General features: G+C 44.3%; 1 protein-coding gene across 20 annotated transcripts in view; it reads right to left on the bottom strand.

Moving 5' to 3' along the window:
* Positions 1-18565, bottom strand: part of GPHN (gephyrin) — a 238719-nt gene that overhangs the window by 32379 nt on the left and 187775 nt on the right. For 13 of the 20 annotated variants that reach the window (XM_081901116.1, XM_081901113.1, XM_081901112.1 and 10 more), the window contains 4 exons: positions 13002-13044; positions 8941-9078; positions 7102-7194; positions 6427-6482 (listed from right to left, as the gene is read on the bottom strand). In XM_081901116.1, coding sequence (XP_081757242.1) covers positions 6427-6482; positions 7102-7194; positions 8941-9078; positions 13002-13044 — 330 coding nt within the window. Of the gene's footprint in view, positions 1-6426; positions 6483-7101; positions 7195-8910; positions 9079-13001; positions 13045-18565 lie in introns of all 20 variants that reach the window. The other 7 variants (XM_081901109.1, XM_081901126.1, XM_081901127.1 and 4 more) reach the window with 1 other exon arrangement.

Consider the following 18565-nt stretch of genomic DNA (forward strand, 5'->3'; position numbering starts at 1 on the left):
CCCTGCTCCAACCCCCTCTCTCTGTTCTCTCCTAATCCTGCTCCCTCCGAGAGGCTGACGACTCCACCCCCTTTACTCCGTTCCGGCTGAGACGTCTCTTGCTTCCTCTGTCTTCCACTGGGCTCCTCTCCGCTTCTCCCTTCTCCTCCCCTTTGCTTGATTAAGGTAACCCCCTTTTGAGAATCCTCTGACTCGCTGCTCAGACTCGTGGATTCCCTCAGAATTCCGTCATCTTCTTCCTCATCCTTCTGCCCCTCCTCCCACTCGCTCTCCGTCTCCTCTGTCATCTCCTCCTCTCTCCCAGAAACCCTGACATCCATCCCCCCCTCGAAGCCCCCCCTTCCCCCCTCCCGCTCGCCGGGGACCGGTTGTGGAAACTGCGGCTCTTCGGGGGTAGGCTCAGGATACAGGTCGTCTACGTCAATGTTCTCTGCTGGCAGTTCTGTGTAAGCGTATTCGAAGTCGGGTTCTTCCCCCAAATGCTTCTCAGTCTCTGCTTCCATCGCTACTTCCTCCGGTGCTGCCCGCCAAGGACCTATCAGCCACCTCTTACGCCATTCCTCCTCTGGCTGCTCCTCCCACCAATAAGGGGTTTCCGTGTCCACCCCCGAGCACGATCCCCTGAGCGGGCTTGATTCTGGTGTTCTTTCCTCGGGGGAAGAGAAACCCCTGAACGTGCTATCTGACAATGTGGGTGTGAAAAGCCAGTCATCAAAGTACTCAGCTGGCATGGGTCTATGTGGGAAAAGTGCATGGAACTCTTCTTTCAAAAGGGGTTCGTCTAACTCGTAGCCTGGCACCCAACTATTAGCAGCGGCTGGTGTGCCCTCCCTGGCGAGAAAATATTCAACTCCCTCCTCCCCCCATCTCGAGTCCAGTATCTCTGTGACCTCGTTAAGAGGTCCTGGTCTTGGCGATTCCCCCCTCTCAGGCGCCCTCCTACGTGGCTCTGGGGGTGCTCCTGACTCTTGAAACCTGTGTGGGGTTTTGTAGGGAGTGAGCACCGACCTATGAAAGACCGGGTGCACCCTGGAACCTTCCGGAAGGGCTAGACGAAAAGCCACCGGATTGATCTTAGCCTCAACTTGATATGGCCCTAGCTGCCTGTGTCCTAACTTCTTCTTGGCCAATGACCTGGCCGGCATCGCGTGGGCTGCTAACCACACCCAGTCCCCAACCTGGATGTCCTCTCCCGCCCTCCTGTGCTTATCGGCCTGCACCTTATACGCCTGTTTTGCCAGCTCCAAATGTCTCCGCAGCTCCTCGTGCACCTCTTGCAACTCCGCTGCAAACTGGTCGGCATCTTGAGGCCCCCCCCCTCCTGGTGCCGCAAATCTCGGGAAGGTTCTGGGATGACGGCCATTGTTCGCGAAGAAAGGCGTCACCCCGGTGGAAGCGTGTTTCGTGTTGTTGTAGGCGAATTCAGCCATCGGCAGATAGTCCACCCACGCCGCAGGTCGCTGGTTGGCGTAGCACCGCAGGTACTGCTGCATGATCGCGTTGACCCTCTCCGCTTGACCGTTGGTTTGTGGATGCCTCGCCGATGTCAGGTTGATTTTGACGTGCAAGATGCCCAGAAGCTTTCGCCAGAAAGTGGAAACAAACTGGCGCCCCCTGTCGGACAAGACGGACTGCGGAAGTCCATGCACTCTGAAGACGTGATCGATGAAGAGCTTTGCGGTCTGTTCTGCCGTCGCCACCTTGGCACAAGGGATGAAGTGCGCCATCTTGGTGAACAAGTCCACCACCACTAACACCGCCGTCTTACCTCTGGAGCTGGGCAGGTCTGTAACAAAGTCCAACGCTACCCTCTCCCATGGTTGCTGCGGTGTCTCCAGCGGTTCTAGCAATCCCGCCTGCTTCTGGTGCACCGGTTTGGACCTCTGGCAGATGTCACACCTGGCGACGTAGTCCGCCACCTCTCCTCTCATCTGGGGCCACCAAAAGTCTCTAGCCACCAACTCCATCGTCTTCTCTTTGCCGAAATGGCCTGCACTAGGGGCGTCATGCAACTGTTGCAGAACCTTGGCTCGAAGATCGTCGGTGGGCACGTAAAGGGCACCCTTACGAGTCAAAAGTCCATCTTGTAATTGAAACTCATCGGTGTGTCGCGACCCTCCGCGTAGCTCCTCCATCTTGGACTGTGCAAACTGATCCCTTTGCAACGCGCGTCGCACCGCGTCCAGGTCGACTGCGATGGTAGCGCACGTCCACGCCTGCGGTGCGAAAATGTGCTTTGCTGCGATTGGAGCTGCTTCCTCCAAGTATTGCGGCTTTCGGGACAGCGCGTCTGCAATAACATTGGAGTCTCCTGGGATGTATTCTATTTTGAAGTCGAAATCCGCAAAGAACTCCGCCCAGCGCATGTGTCGCTGGGTCTGCAACTTAGCCGTCCGCCAATACTCTAAGTTCTTGTGATCCGTGCGGACCTGCACCGTGTGCTTGGCTCCTATCAAGAAGTGTCGCCACGCTTTGAAAGCTGCATGAATGGCCAACAACTCCCTGTCCCATATGGTATAATTGCGCTCCGCCTTGCTGAGCTTCCGGGAGTAGAACGCACCCGGTCGCCAGTTGCCTTGTGAATCCTCTTGCAAAAGAACGGCCCCAACCGCTCTATCTGACGCATCGGTCTCTACCCGCATGGGTCTGCCGGGATTCACGTGGAGCAGCTGCTCTTCGGAGGCGAAAAGACCTTTAAGCGTCCGGAAGGACCGCTCCGCTTGTTCGGTCCAGACGAACTTCTTCTTCTTGGAACTGAGGGTGTCAGTGATCGCCGCCGTCGCGTTCGCAAAACCTTTAATAAACTTGCGGTAAAAATTGGCAAAGCCGATGAACCTCTGGACCTCTTTCCGATTTCGAGGGCTTTTCCAGTCCAACAGCGCTTGAACCTTAGCCCTGTCCATGGCCAGTCCCTCGTCGGACAACTTGTAGCCAAGGAAATCAACCTCTCTGACATCAAACTGGCACTTTTCCAACTTGGCGTACAGCCTGTGGTCCTTCAGCCTCTGCAGGACCTCCCTCACGTCCTTATCGTGATCCTCCGGCGATTCCGAGAAAATCAGGATATCGTCGAGAAAGCAGACACACTTCTTGTAGAGGAGACCTGCTAGCACGTGGTGCATAAATGCTTGAAAAACGTGGCTGCCATTTTGGAGGCCGAAAGGCATGACTCTGTATTCGTATGTGCCCAGAGGGGTGAACATGGCGGTCTTCCACTCATCCCCTTTCCGGATGCGGATGAGATTGTAAGCTCCACGTAGGTCCAGCTTGGTGAAAATCTTGCCCCTCCTGACGGTCGCTAAAAGGTCGTCAATCTTGGGCATGGGGAAAGCTTTGGGCTTAGTCAAGCTGTTGATAAACCTGTAATCCACTATAAGCCTTTTTTGGGGCGTGTCCTTCTTCTTCACAAAGAAAACAGGGCTGCCTCCCGCTGCTTTAGATTCCTGGATGAAACCTCGCTTGAGGTTATGGTCTATGAACTCCCGAAGCTCTTGCATTTCGTCCTCCGACATGGAGTACAGCTTGGCAGCAGGCAATTGCGCCCCTGGCACTAAATCAATCGCGCAGTCGTAAGGTCTATGAGGCGGCAACTTGTCAGCTTCCTTCTCACAGAAAACCTCCAAGAATTCCTGGTACTTGTGAGGCACTGTTTGCACCATACCCAGATGCAATGGCTGCTCAGCTTCTCCTCCCTGATCGGTCTGAAAGCAATGCTGAGCACAATACGATGAACAAAAGTTGATCTGCCTCTGGTACCACGCAACCGCGGGACTGTGCCTCTCCAGCCAACTCATGCCTAACACGATGGGTGTGTCCGATAAGTGGGTGACATTGAAACTAATAAGCTCTCGATGGTTGCCAATCTGCATCATCATGGGAGGGGTTTGCTGCACCACTTGCCCCCCCAGCAACTTCCTGCCGTCCACCGTGACCACGTTCAGAGGCGTCGTTGCAGGCAGGAGCGCCATGTTGTGCTGCTTAACGAACTGCAGTCCCATGAAGTCGGCGTTGCTTCCCGAATCGATCGTTATTGGAACCTCGAGGAGTCTCCCATCAGGCAACTGGAGTGTTGCTGTGAGCAGAACTGCCGGTTTGGGAGGCAAAGGGTCCACGCTCTGCAGTGATGCTGGGGGCTTGTCTACAGATCCGCCTGGCTGAGCCCCAGTAGCTCTGCTTCCAGCCAGGCACTGTCGTTTCCCTGAAGCTGCTCCCCTGGTTGCACCTCTGCTGTTACAGTTGCCAGCGCTGCAGTGTGCTTCTGGAGCCTCTGGGGGCACTCTTTCGCCATGTGGTGCGCACTGTCACAGATGTAACACTTCCTGGTTCCTCTAGGAGGCTTCGCTTTGGCTGCACCAGGGACAGGGCTCTGGGATGGCTTCTGAGCCCTCGCACCACCAATCTCCATTGGCTCCTCTCTGTCCTTCCCCATTGGCGAGGGGTGCGCACGGCTGAAGTCCCTGTGCACAAAAGGGAGAGTCCTTGCTTGCGCACGCGCTTGGGGCCCGTCCTCCTCGTGCCACGGACGCGCCTCATGTCGAATTCCAAGAGCTAAAGCCCGTTGCACCACGTCTTCTAGGGTCTGGGGTCTGTCCCCCCTAGCGATCTCATCCTTGATGGGGGGGCTCAATCCCTCCCAAAAAAGATCTCTGACCGGTTTACTGTCCTTTGGCCAATCTAAGGCGGTGAGCAATGCAAAAAATTTAGAGTGGTATTGGCGCACAGTCGCTTTCCCCTGCCTCAGCCCGTGCATTTGACGGCGCGCAATGTCCACATCCACAGAGGATTGAAAACAAGAATCCATCGCTTTGATGAACGCAGTTGAATCGCGACGGGCCGGTCCATCTTCGCGCCACAAATTGCGTAGCCAAGCCCTGGCCTCCCCATGCAGGTGCGAAACAATGAACCCCACTCTCTCCTCCTCATCTTTAAAATCGTGACGGAGTAAGTGCAGTGCATATACAACGTCCGCTCTGAAATTGGGATAGTCTTGCAAGTTGCCATTAAAATGCGGAACTAGGGCACCCCCCCTTCGTCCAAGCGCAATGCCCTCCGCTCTGGATCCTGGGGCCCCCGCCTTGTCCGCGCGCTCCCACCTTGCCTGCAAATCCTGGCACGTCTTCTCCAAGTCGTCATTCTTCTTCTGCGAAGCAATGACTGCCGATGTGAGAGCGGTAACCTGATTCCGCAATGCAACCAGCTGCTCCTCAGCGCTCATGGCTGCTCCCGTTCGTGAGCTTCGCAAAAAAAAATTTTTGCTTTCAGAGAGGGGACTTACTGTCTCGGCCACCCAGGACTGGTCCCAGCTCACAAGAGACCTCACTCCGTTGCAGCTTATTTACAGGAAAAGTTTATTGAAGATTTCTGCTTCTCATACAGTTTAGCATTGTGGCCGTACGTCTGCCACGTTAGACCGCTGAAGTCCCCTCTGACTCCTCCCCTCTTCCGCACCAACTTAATAGCCTGGCTCTAGACCACCTCTTCCTCTCCTTTCTTTTCCGCAGGGTCTTCCTGCCCCCCTGGGTTCCCTCTCTCCGTGACTCGCCTGAGGCTGAATCCTCTGCCGCCTCTTCCCCCCTCTTTCTGGCTTTAGGGCCGGGCTCCTCCCCTGAGCTCTCTCCACTTCCGCGCGCCTCTACGTTTGAACTTGGCGCGCGTACGTTGCTGCTGACCTTTCTTTCGACCGCTACACCACCCCCTGCTCTGCTCTCCACCCTTTCCGGCTGAACACCCTGCTCCAACCCCCTCTCTCTGTTCTCTCCTAATCCTGCTCCCTCCGAGAGGCTGACGACTCCACCCCCTTTACTCCGTTCCGGCTGAGACGTCTCTTGCTTCCTCTGTCTTCCACTGGGCTCCTCTCCGCTTCTCCCTTCTCCTCCCCTTTGCTTGATTAAGGTAACCCCCTTTTGAGAATCCTCTGACTCGCTGCTCAGACTCGTGGATTCCCTCAGAATTCCGTCATCTTCTTCCTCATCCTTCTGCCCCTCCTCCCACTCGCTCTCCGTCTCCTCTGTCATCTCCTCCTCTCTCCCAGAAACCCTGACATTTATATAAAACAGTTTAAAGCAACAACAGCACATACATAAAATCAATAGAGACCTGCTTTTGACATGGTATGGAATGGACCTGCTGATCAGATGGTATCTGTGGGATACCTTCTCTATAACACAGTGAGCTTGTAGGGTGTATGGCACTCTTTTAGGTATCCTGATCCAAGCTTTATAGAGCTGTGTATACCAGTACTAGCCCCTTCAGCCTAGCGTGGTAACTAATTGGCAGCTAGTGGCTGACATGCTCTACAAACCAGGCTGTCTATAGAATCATCACAAATTATACTTCCTTTTTAAAAGCAGTGAAATGTGTACATCATATCATACTAGGGGAAAAACACTTTATTAATAAAGGAAAATTAAAATATAGTGCACTTACTTGTTCACCAGCTTGGGATTCCCCAATGATGAAACGATCCCCAGGTCCATCAGCAGCTGTTAACAATACAGCAAGAAGATAATTACAATTGTTGCTTAAACAGACATTAATGGGATTATTACTATTGTTCTTTACTTCATAACTCTTCCTCCAACTCCAAATCCATTCGGCAATTATGATTGCTATAGATATATTTTTTTTAAGTGAAGAGTTTATCAAGTTGTTCCACATCTCTCCCCCTGTTTTTATTACTGATGCACACCAAGCAGGACTCCTTTTCCATTATAAGATTCTGGATTATCCAAGATTTATTGGTGTTGAACAACAGCACTAGCAGTTGAGAGGGCTGATTGTGTATCCCACATTCTGTTGGCTGGAAAAAGGTCAGAAGAGGGGACAGCTCTCAGATATCTCTCCCTTCTCCTTCATGTTCCTTCACCCTGGGTGCTAATTAAAAAAGCCCCCAAAGAACAATATTGAGTAGAACACAGCTCAATGTTTCAAATAAAGTTACTTTTAAAGGTATGTATGAAAAACATGTAAAGACTATTTGTGTTTGTTCTGTAACTAACCTGAATCAATTTCATAAAGGGCACCACTGAACATGTAAAGCAATCTAGTGTAAAGCTGAACTCTCAAAAACATTATTTCAGGGTCAAAACCACGAGTATTTACCTCTGACAGCATAGCCATCTTTTACTGAAGCTGGGAAGGGTGGTAGGTTGTCTTTTGCATAAACATCTTGGGCAAGGACTCTGCCCATTCCATCTAATATGAGAGAGGCAAAATCTTTGTTAGCAAACATTGACTGCAAAACAGTTCCAATGACAAACTAAGTTCATATGTGCACAATACTGCTAATCCTGCTACTGTGTGGTCCTCCAGATATTGTTGGACTCCAAGTGTCCTCCGCCCCAGCCAGCATGGCCGATGATCAGGGATGACTGGAGTCGTGGTCCAGTAACATCTGGAGGGCCACAGTTTCCTGGCATAAAAGCAGCTTTCAATTTATGTCAATGATAATTAGTGACTAGAGAAATTCAGTCTGGAACAGAGGTAAAAGATTAGATTCAGCCAGCCATCAATTTACATTACAATTAATATGGAGATAGTGAGAGCAAGGACAGATAACAGAAGAGTAAATACGTCAACCTCTTATTTACTTATCCATCCTTTGTTTAAGGAGCGCAAGAGGGTGAACAAACCTCCCCAACTGTATTCTATCCTCAGAAAGCTATGAATGTGTGTGTGTGTGGGGGGGGACTTATTCAGAAAAGAGAATACTGTATACCACATGCTATTCTCAGCTGTGAGCAGAACAGCAGCATTCATTATGAGCATTTCCCCCTATTTTATATCCTAAAATGGTTTATTGGTGCCTGGGAGGTAGTTAACACAGACTTTTTTTTATGACTGGCTGCACCACTATGTCCTTCAAGGCAGTGGGGTACACATCATCACCTATTAATGTGGTCACCACACCCCTCAATTCACCTAGTTAATCCTCCACAGCTGACACAAACCAGCCAGGATTGATGTGGGTCAAGACAGCATGTAGTAGGCTTCAGAGCTACAATGTCTTGTCCACATCTTCAGCATCAATAGCTGAAACTAACAGAAGAAAATTGCATGTGATGGTATATCAGACACCTCAACAGATGTGTGTCATTCAAGTCCACATGGAGACTGGTGATTTCTTCCCTTCAAAATTCCCTGCAAATTTGACACAGTAGGTCTCTGAAGGCTCAAAGACTGGGTTAACCATAGCAGATGAAAGCAACCTTGTATCACTTGGAAAAGTTCTGTTGGATGGGTACTTGAGGATGCAATGGAGGAGGCAAAATAGGCCTTTTTGCTATAGTTTCAGGCCTTAGCAACAATTGTGGTTCACCTCTGCTACATGTCACTAATTTGCTTCTGACTGGGGCTATCCACACACAGCAGTATCATATAGTTACAATGAAATATGTACATTTTTATTAGCCAGTATTTCTGATATTTTCATACTTTTGTCATCATGATATTAATCTCTACTTGAGATTCAAGAGACTAAACAGTGAAGCAGGGTTCCCATGACCAAATTGCAGCAATTCTAAGCTGTAGGCAAACCATTCTCTCAAATTCAGCCCCCTCATATGCAATATGGGGATAGTAACACATCCACTCCAACTAAAGAATTGTTGTAAAGATTACCAAAACAGGGGTCTGCTGTGCAAGTAATGCAGCTAAGCCATGACTTATTAGACCATGGTTTACTAGATTGTCTAAACCCTGTCCTATAGCTTAAACATTATTTATTAACCATGAACAAATCACACACAAAAGCCATGATTTGTTTTGTTGGTTAACCTTGGGTTATGTTACCAATGGATTAGTGTGAAGTGAGACCTTGGCTCTTGTATATAAAATGTGCTGAACCCTAAAGAGCTATGCACTACACAAAAAGCAAGTAAATAAAAATTCAACAATGCTCCCCTTCCTTACTTTCTGGATGTTTGAGGTTATATGAAATACCTCGATAATTTATTATTTCTGTTCCAAGCACTGGGGTCATCTCCAGCACTGTGATGAAGGCTTTGTCCATAGATGTTAATGGAAATGGAGACATACGGTGTCTTCTTGCCACCTTTGTAATGTCTACAGCACTATGACCTGCAGAAGATGAATATGTATGTTAGGGGGAAAAGAAACATGGTATTTTCTCAGGAAGATAACACTGTGATATAAACGTGTCGCTGCCCCTTAAACGTTTCGCTGCCCCTTATTGCTTGCCAACAATACAGTCGTACCTTTGATCCCGAACTCCTTGGTACTTGGACGTTTTGGCTCCCGAATGCCGCAAACCCGGAAGTGAGTGTTCCGGTTTGCAAACATTCTTTGGAACCTGAACATCTGACGTGGCTTCCGTGGCTTCTGATTGGCTGCTGGAGCTTGCTGCAGTCAATCAGAAGCCGCGCTTTTGATTTCAAATGTTTTGGAAGTCTAACAGACTTCCGAAACAGATTCTGTTCGACTTCCAAGGTACAACTGTACAGCACACAGTACTCTCACATAGGGCCTAAGTGTGCAGAGTGTGGAGCCCAGCCTTAAGGCTGTATCTTTCCCAACAACTGCCAGGTTGTACAGGGTTGTATGAAAAGAAAGCCCAACATGCAACCTCCTGTTCACCAGCAGAACTGGTAATGTTAAACAGTGTTAAAGTGACTATTCTATTGAAGAATCCATGACATTTTATTGACCACCAAAAAGTGTTTAAGAGGTAAATGAGTTAGAACACTTACATTGCTTATCTCCTAAAAGTTCTCTTAATATTTTACAAACTGAGACAGATATCTCCAAGAACTCTCCCATGCTCACATACAATGAAATACCATATTCTGAAGTGCTAATATGCAGGTGACATTAAATAAGCATTTCCATCTCAAAGACAAATTACACCAAGTCACTTTATTATCTAGAAAATCAGAAGCTGTTGGAAGCAAAATTGTTGTTAATTTGGGAGAGTCATTTTGAATCAATACTATGTCATGTTTCTCTAAACATGCAATTAACACTATCTTGTCATTATTTCATTTTTATGATAGTGCTTGTTATGATTGGCTTTTTATTCAGCTCTTCCTATGACTTAAGCAATATTTCTGTGGCAAATCATGCCAATTGTTGGAGACTTAATTAAGGTTAGAGGAAAAAGGCTCTAATTTTCTAAGGTTTTCTGTTACTCAAGCTGGCATCTTGCTTCTGGTTCAGGTTTATTGATTGTGTTAATTACGCAAGGGCAAAACAGTCTTTATGTGATATTAAGTTTAGCATACTTCAGATTAATGGCAAACACCCTTCAATGGATGCTGATTTGTGGACATTACTTTCACTAAATGCAACAAAAGGATCAATCACAATATTAAAATTATTTCTCATGAAATTCAAAACTACTATCACGGTTGCAAAATATTTACTTGAAGAATAAAAGAAGAGCCCTGAAAGCTTATGAGCATCTAGTTGCAGCAAGGGCCAAGGAAGGCAGGGTCTCTGTGATATATTCCCTACTGATACAATCCCAGTTCTCTTCACTTACTACTTTGAAATTAATATGGGAGATAGACCCTATAGGCAAACTGGGTTAAGATCTGGTCCACCCGCCCTTTTAGGTCTGTGTCTACTAACATTAGAGATAATTTTGTAAAGGTGGTCCACTGTTGGTTTTTAACCCTGGTTCAACTAGCTCATATTGCAAGATCTGGTTCCCTTCTATGCTGGTGGGATTGTAAAGTATGAGGATCATATTGGCATATGTGGTGGGGATGTAACTATGTACACAAGTTCAGGAAGCCAGTTGTAATGGAGATTGGTATTATTGCTGTCAAACAAGTCATCCTAGACACTAAGCTATGCCTCTTATCAAATTTTGATAGTTCCAATGCTGACCTTGATTCTCAACAATTAATTTTATATCTGTTGGTTGTGGTTCGAGGACCCAATCCCCGCTTGGAGGAATAAAAACATGTGGAAACAGTGTATAAGGTTAATGGGCAAGAAAAGGCCACAACTTTATTGATTACAGCAAGTGAGAAGATATTGGCTTAGGCATTGGACCACAGAAGATTTGACTCCACCCACTAGGAGAGGGGTGAGTCTGAAGAGGTGTTAACCACCAGTAGGGGGAGCCTGTTGATGCTAATACAACTATAAGTTCTCCCCTGATGTCACCGAGGGTCGTGCCATGGCCCCCCGCCATACAGGCATTGGACAGGATCCATGACCGCCGGATTCCTTTAACGGAATACCCAAATATGAAGGGGTAGGTGATGGCCACACCTAGCCCTTCCGCACACCAACAACACATTCCAATGCCTAACCGCCAAATACCCAGAAAGTTGTAACGATTGCTACGAGGTAGGTGAAAAAAACCAAAAGGCCAGTGCCAATTTGCCAGTTGGAAAAAATTCCTACCAGGCCCCCTGGGCGACCAACCAAAGGTCCATAGCAAGTTCAGGAGAAAAGCTAAGCCCTAAGCCCTAATAATAATAATAATAATAATAAATTATTTGTACCACGCCCATCTGGCTGGGTTTCCCCAGCCACTCTGGGCGGCTTCCATAGAAACAAAAAAACACTAAAATATCATACATTAAAAACTTCCCTGAACAAGGCTGTGGTGGGTGGGTGACTCACGGTGAAACGGTGAGAAAATGGGGCAGAATGGCTGGCGCGGTTGCAACTTGTGCAGCAATCCACGGCCCGCTGGCTACACATTTGCCCATGTTACTGTATGGTCAAGCAAGAAGCATACTTCCATCTCTGTCTGTGCTTAGCTAGAGCACAGTTCTGAGCCAGGCAGAGAAATGGAAAGAAGGGCTGCAGCCTTAGGACTGCTCTCCCCATAGTCTTTCCTCACATTCTCAGTTTCTAGATTGGTGAAAGATAATAGCTGGATCTCGATGTAATAATAAATTATGGTTTATTATTAAATGAAGAAGTCTTGGGCCTGTCAACTCCCTCCCCCACTCTTCAACTAGGCTATTAGGAGATTGGAAATTTTCACTTTGATTTGTTAACCACACAGTTTAGCATTATGTCTGAATAAATAGTGGCTGGTCTTAAAAACCGTTTGTGCTGGTCTTAAAAACAAGCCAACTTCCAATTATGGTTTATGAACCTGACTTGTTTCAATAAATCATAGTTAAGATTAACCACAGTCCAGGTTCAGGCATAACAGTAACTTGTGCTTAACTGAAAACAGATGTGGAAGCTTCTCATCTCCTCATGGCCAGAGGAGGATGGGTACGGTAGTAGCTAAGGCTTGTTCAAGTAACAATAAACCATCATTTACCATTATGTCCAAATGATGTTAATAGGACCCTGACATTTTGGACGGTATTAAACTAACTCTCTGCACATGGAATAAGGCCCACTAGTGCAATGGGATGTCCCCTATTTTCTCTCCCTGTAAATCTGCTCTAGAGGGCTGAAATCGAACAGATTTAGTGAGCACGTGTGGGGAGAAAGGGGAAGGGTCTTATGGGCTAAGGGGTTTTGCTTATACTAGTCATAGGAAGACTTTAAAAGTGTTCAGGGCATGTGTCTGTTCATGACTGCTGGCAGGGCTGGATTAAGACCTTTAGATGCCCTAAGCACCTACAAGATTTTGGTGCCTCCATATATATCTAATTCAAAATATAACTGATAATAAACTGCAAAATAAAGAAATAATTTTAAAAATGAAACAAAACCTACAGTAAGATGGAAAATAATGTTTATTTTTTCTGTATTTGTATAATGTTTATTTTTGTTCAGCTATGCTATATTTTCCATGGTAAATCTGGCAATGAAACATTTCTGTGATGTCCCTTCCCTTCCCTCCAGTTCTGAACACTGGAAATGTTATTTAACCACATGCATAACCCATGCATATTCTGCAGCCACAGAAGGCCTAAAAAGTTGCTTTAAAATAAATTTGAGTATCTCAGTTCTGCATTATATTATCTACTCTCATTGTGATTGCAAAGAATCTTAGAATATGTGCAGCTTACACTATGAATTGCCATTTACTAATAAACATTCAAGTACGCAATACTTACTGGCTCTGAGGATATTCTCCTTACTGCTGCACCTGGATTGGACCTGTAGAGACAAGCATAGAACTGGTGAGGCAGAACAAACAGGCACAAGTCACCATAGAAATTTAATGGGCAAGCTCCTGGGACCTGGAGATAGAGGCTTTACTCTCTTTTTTGCACTTTACCATTTATATCGGATACATGATACATACTTAATACAATTATCGGTTGACAGTCTTAATCATACATAGGCATTAAAAATAAACCAACCTATAATAGAACAAACTTTGGTTAAATAAGTAAGAATAATATTTCAAGATGTATATTTAACTTTAATGACAGATTTAAATTCAAGCTTCATTACAAATCGTGATAGAAAGGTGACTAGTTCCAATTCTTGCATTTTACTCCAAATCACACAAATTCAGTATTTACATGAATCTAATGTGCACCTGTTTTCAAAACCTTGAAACCAAAAATTTGCTATGTCAGCAGTGTTTTTCAAGCTTGCAATCAAATATAATGTGCCATCACATCTAATGCGCACCCTAATTTTCAGGACGTAATTTGGCCAAAAAAGTGTGCATTACGTTTGAGTAAATCTGGTAGTACAAAAATATTAACATATTATTGAAGATACTTGAAGCTTATTTTAATCAATTATCTAGGATATAAAAATAAGATAATATGAGAAGAAATTGTTGGGTTTTGGTAACTTTTTACAACTTAATTTCACAAGTGTATCAATTATTTTTCCTAAGAATATGAATACTACTGAGGTGTTTAAAACTACTTTGAAGAGATACTTCTGTTGTACCTTAGATTCCGAACACCCTGCAAGTCAAACGTTATGGCTCCCGAACACCGCAACCCTGGAAGTGACTGTTCCGGTTTGCGAACTATTTTTGGAAGCCGAATGTCCAATGGGGCTTCTGCGGCTTCCAATTGGCGGCAAGAGCTTCCTGCAGCCAATCACTAGCTGTGCTTTGGTTTCCGAACATTTTGGAAGTCAAACGGATTTCTGGAATGGATTCCGTTCCACTTCCAAGGTATGACTGTATTATCCATCTGCTTTGGTGGTGGTGGTTTTACATTAAAAATACCAGCATAAACACTGCTCCTACTTAGTCTATAATTTGCCATTAGGGACGTTTTGGACAACTAGGCAGAATGTATTACAGTACTGTATATAGAATCTATATGAAACAAAGACCTTGTTTTGATCTTTCATTTACTAGACTGGCCGGGATATATTGCTAAATCATAGTTTAGCAAAATGTGTACAAACCGCTCCAAGCCTCAGGCTTGTACACCCTTCCCCTCTCCTTTGTACTTCTAAGCTTACCAGAACATCATTACCATAACACTGAGAACTCTGGTTAATTTTAACTATGGTTCAAACAAATCAGGATGAATTAATAGAATACAATACTGAGTTTGGAAATAGAGGGGAATAATGTGAAAGCTGATCTCCTCTTCTGGAATGTGAGAGGACAAGTGTGATGGAGAAGTATGCAAGCCCAAGGCTTCCCACAGCTCATGCTTGTAATGCTAAAACAATAGTTTGGTGTTATATTTAAACTGGCCCCCGCACTGTTGAATCTACACAAATGCTCTAGAAATATTTGGAATAGATGCTCAGAAGCCCAGTGCTCTGGGAGTGAGCAGATAATGCATGGATACCAGTGCATGAATATATTTTAGCAACCACTAAAAACATTTGGATCACCATTTGAAAGCATTCCTTTTGCGCAATTCTAATGACACTGTTTATGATATACTAGTAATCTCAACAATATTTATAATCTCAACTATTACAGATGTAATTTCCTTAAATCTGTGAATGACAGGACAGGACAAATATTTTTATTCTTGTTAACTGTTCAATAATGCATCAAGGAGGGAAAGAATGTAAGTTAGATTTAAGTACTGTGTGAACAATGACATACTTACTGGATTTCCCTTCCAGGGCCAAACAATAAAATATTTACAAACATAAGACACACCACCTGCCTCATTTCAATGGAGAGTGTCAAAGGATATGTGAATTTGTTGGTGCACACAGAGAAGTAACCACCCTAGAATTCACACATATAAGAGATCTGTGCAGGCATTTGTGCACATATTGATCTCTGAATCTGGGAGTAGAACTTTCTTATGTTCTTCTAAAGACTCAATGGGTCTTCAAAAATATTTGGAACTTCTGGAGGAGGAAGAAAGGAAAAAGAACATCTTAAAATTCAGATTCCAGATTGCATTTGTAGATTTACCTGTAAATGAAGCACATTTCATATTTAGATTACTAAGAGGAAAAAGCAGGAGAACTGTATCATTGTTCCTGCAATTCTTTTTGAGTAAATGGACCTCTGAATTAATTAATAATGTAAATTTAATTAAATTATAAACCTCTTTCTTCTGTTCCACAGCAGCTTGCCCCAAACACATATATCTACACAATGAGTTGGAGGTCTACATCATTTATCACAACTCTATTTATTACAATGGAATACATTATGACAATAATGTTGCAACTTATAGTGGCTTATGGTTGTCCTTCCCTGAAAAAAAATGTTATGTTTTAAAGTAACAAAAACAAAAGAAACCCACCCGTCTCCACCAAACATTACAATTATATTTTAAATAAAATAATGATGCCACATTTTGGCCCACAGTTGGTCTCCTGCCCCAGGTTATTGGAATCAAAGTAATATAAATTCTAATAAAAGAGGAAGTTGTTATATTGGATCTATCATAAAACAATTCTGGACCAAAGAGGTAAAATTGTGTGTGCACTGTGTGTGTGTGTGTGTGTGTGTGTGTGTGTTGGGTTCAGATTCCAAATATGTGGTATGCAAACTGGTGGAAAAACAAATGGGCAAGATGCAAATAAAATAATTTAAACACACAGACCTAAAAGGAGAGAAGGTACAAGAACAAAATACAAACACAAGACAATCTAGAAAATGATGTATGGAAATATAAAAATGATACATAGGGCACAGATAAGAGGGCAGATGGTAAAGACAATACTGAAGTAGTAAAAATGGAAGTCAAGAGAATCTGCAACAAAGTGTAAAAACAGAAGGAGCCCAAAACCATAGCGCAAAGCTAAGTTTGCGAATGGAAAATAGCTCCTTTGAGTAGTAATAGTTACTCTCGAGTCGTAGCCTCTATTCCTCCTGAGTTCATCTTTAAGCCCTTCCAATTTATAGTGGAGCTAGTGCATGGACAAAAACAAGAAATTTATAATGAGCAAAGCAGCTGAGACTTGTAGGTTGAATCATCTAATATTAAAAAGGCTCTCAGACTAACACTCTAGCCATGTTGAAAAGGAGGTGGCAAAAACAGGTAGCTGGTTTTAAAAGCAGTCTCTGAGAGGAATTTTCTTTTGCAAATACAAATTACTTAAATGACAAATCTGTGGGCTGTTTTGGAGGCCTCAGGATTTCAAATGGGCTCATTCAAAATGGGTTTAAATGCCAAAAGAGACCACATTGTTCCAATACACGTGTGCCTTAATTAAGAACGGCCACAGGACTTAGGGGAACAGGAAGAACATGTGTCTTGTACTGTTCCTCTGTACTTCTGTGCATAGTATGAAATAGAACTTCTGTATCTCTACCTTTGTCCTCCTGAAGGAGGGAAAAGTTGTGTATCTTACTGCAAGGTAAGTAGCAAAAGTTCTATTTTAGAAGCTTCAGGGAAGCACAGGAACAGAAAGAAAGAAAATAATGAATTTCATGCCCCACTTGCTTATCCAAACCATCCAAAGCTACTGTGAGACTTGGTTCAAGTGTTATGCAAACTGTGAACTGGTATGGCTGCTTCCCATATCATTCCGGTAATGTTTGAAAGGAAGTGATTATGTGGACAGATTTAACTGATACTGTTACTTTCCATGCTTGTGTAAACATCAGTGTGCAGACATATGTAGACTGAAATTCTCTATTTTGTGACACTGCAGGATATCTAGGCTGCAGTTCTATGCACATTTACCTGGGATTAAGCACTGTTGACTACAGAGGTCCTGGAACATGTAATTAAACAGCCACTTAGAAAATGATGCTGTGATTACTAAGACCCAGCATGGGTTTCTCAAAAACAAGTCATGCCAACTGAATCTCATTTTTCTTCTTTTCTTACAAGCTTGGTGGATCAAGGAAATGTTGTGGAGGTAGTGCATCTTGATTTCACTAAGGCTTTTGATATAAAATTCTTCTGGAGACTCTGGTAAAATGTGGGGTGGCTGAGGTTGACTGTTAGTTGGATTTGTAGCTGGTTGAGTGACTGAACCCAAAGAGGGCTCACTCATGGTTCCTCATTGCCTTAGAAAAAGTGACAAGTACAGTGCTGCAGGGTTTTGTCCTGGACCCACTGTAGTCCAACATCTTTATAAATGACTTGGATGAAGGTGTTGAGGGGATGTTCATCAAATTGACAGATGACACAAAACTGGGAGGGGTATCCTATTCCGCAGAAGACTGAATTGGGCTTCAAGATGACGTCAACAGATTGGAGAACTGGGTGCCCAAACTAACAACATGAATTTCACTTAGACAGGAATAACCAGCTGCACTAATACATGATAGGGGTTGCCAGTAGTACATGTGAAAAGGATCTAGGGGGTCTTAGTAGACCATCAGCTTAACATGAGTCTGTATTGTGATGCTGCAGCAAAAAAGGCTAATGCTGTTCTAGGCTGCATCAACAGAAGTACAGTGCCCCTATCAAGGGAAGTAATGGTGCCACTCTATTCTGCCTTGGTCAGACCCCACCTGGAGTACTGTAACTATGTAATTCTAGGCATCACAATTCAAGAAGCATATTGATAAGCTAGAACGTGTGCAGAGGAGGGCAACCAAGGTTATCAAGGGTCTGAAAACCAAGCCATATGAGGAATGGTTGAGGGAGCTGAGTAGGTTTAGCCTGCTTTCACTGTTTTGAAGTTAAATTAGTGCACTCTTGTTATATTTGTGTTTTAAACACTGAGGAGCACTTCTTCCACAAAAATGAGCATTAAGCCACAAGTGAAATAAAACACTTAAAGCAGACAGAGAATGGTTAAAACATACTTGCTAACATAGCTACCAACTATGATAGATCAAAGTCATGAAACATTTGACAGCAATAAATGTTTTTAAAATCCATCTCATTTTTTATTGTAACATTAAAGTGCCTCAGGGATTAATGCTACAAAAGAAATTATATGAAAAATCCATGCTAAACATGAAAAATTAAATAAAAACATAACCAACCGCATCAAACCAAAACCACAGTTGAAGAAGAAAGCAGAGAGAAACCTTGAGCATGTGACTATAATCTTTAGGAAAGATTCAAGAAATTACTTACCTTTTATAGATCATAACAAGATTAGCACAGGGCAGGTACAATTAAAAGCCAAGAGTCAAGGTAAAATGAATTGCTATACAATGATGAAGAGTTTCGAAGCCAACATGATAAGCTAACTCTTATGAAGAACATTTCAACTCACATTTAAAACAGTACAGAGGACACTGACATCAAAACAAATTTTTGCCACTGACAGAGAATAGTGATTTTGTTCAAGAGGAATAGTGGAAAGCTAA

The sequence above is a fragment of the Podarcis melisellensis genome (genome assembly GCF_964234715.1).
Source record: "Podarcis melisellensis genome assembly, chromosome: 1".
In the NCBI taxonomy this organism is placed as follows: Eukaryota; Metazoa; Chordata; class Lepidosauria; order Squamata; family Lacertidae; genus Podarcis; species Podarcis melisellensis.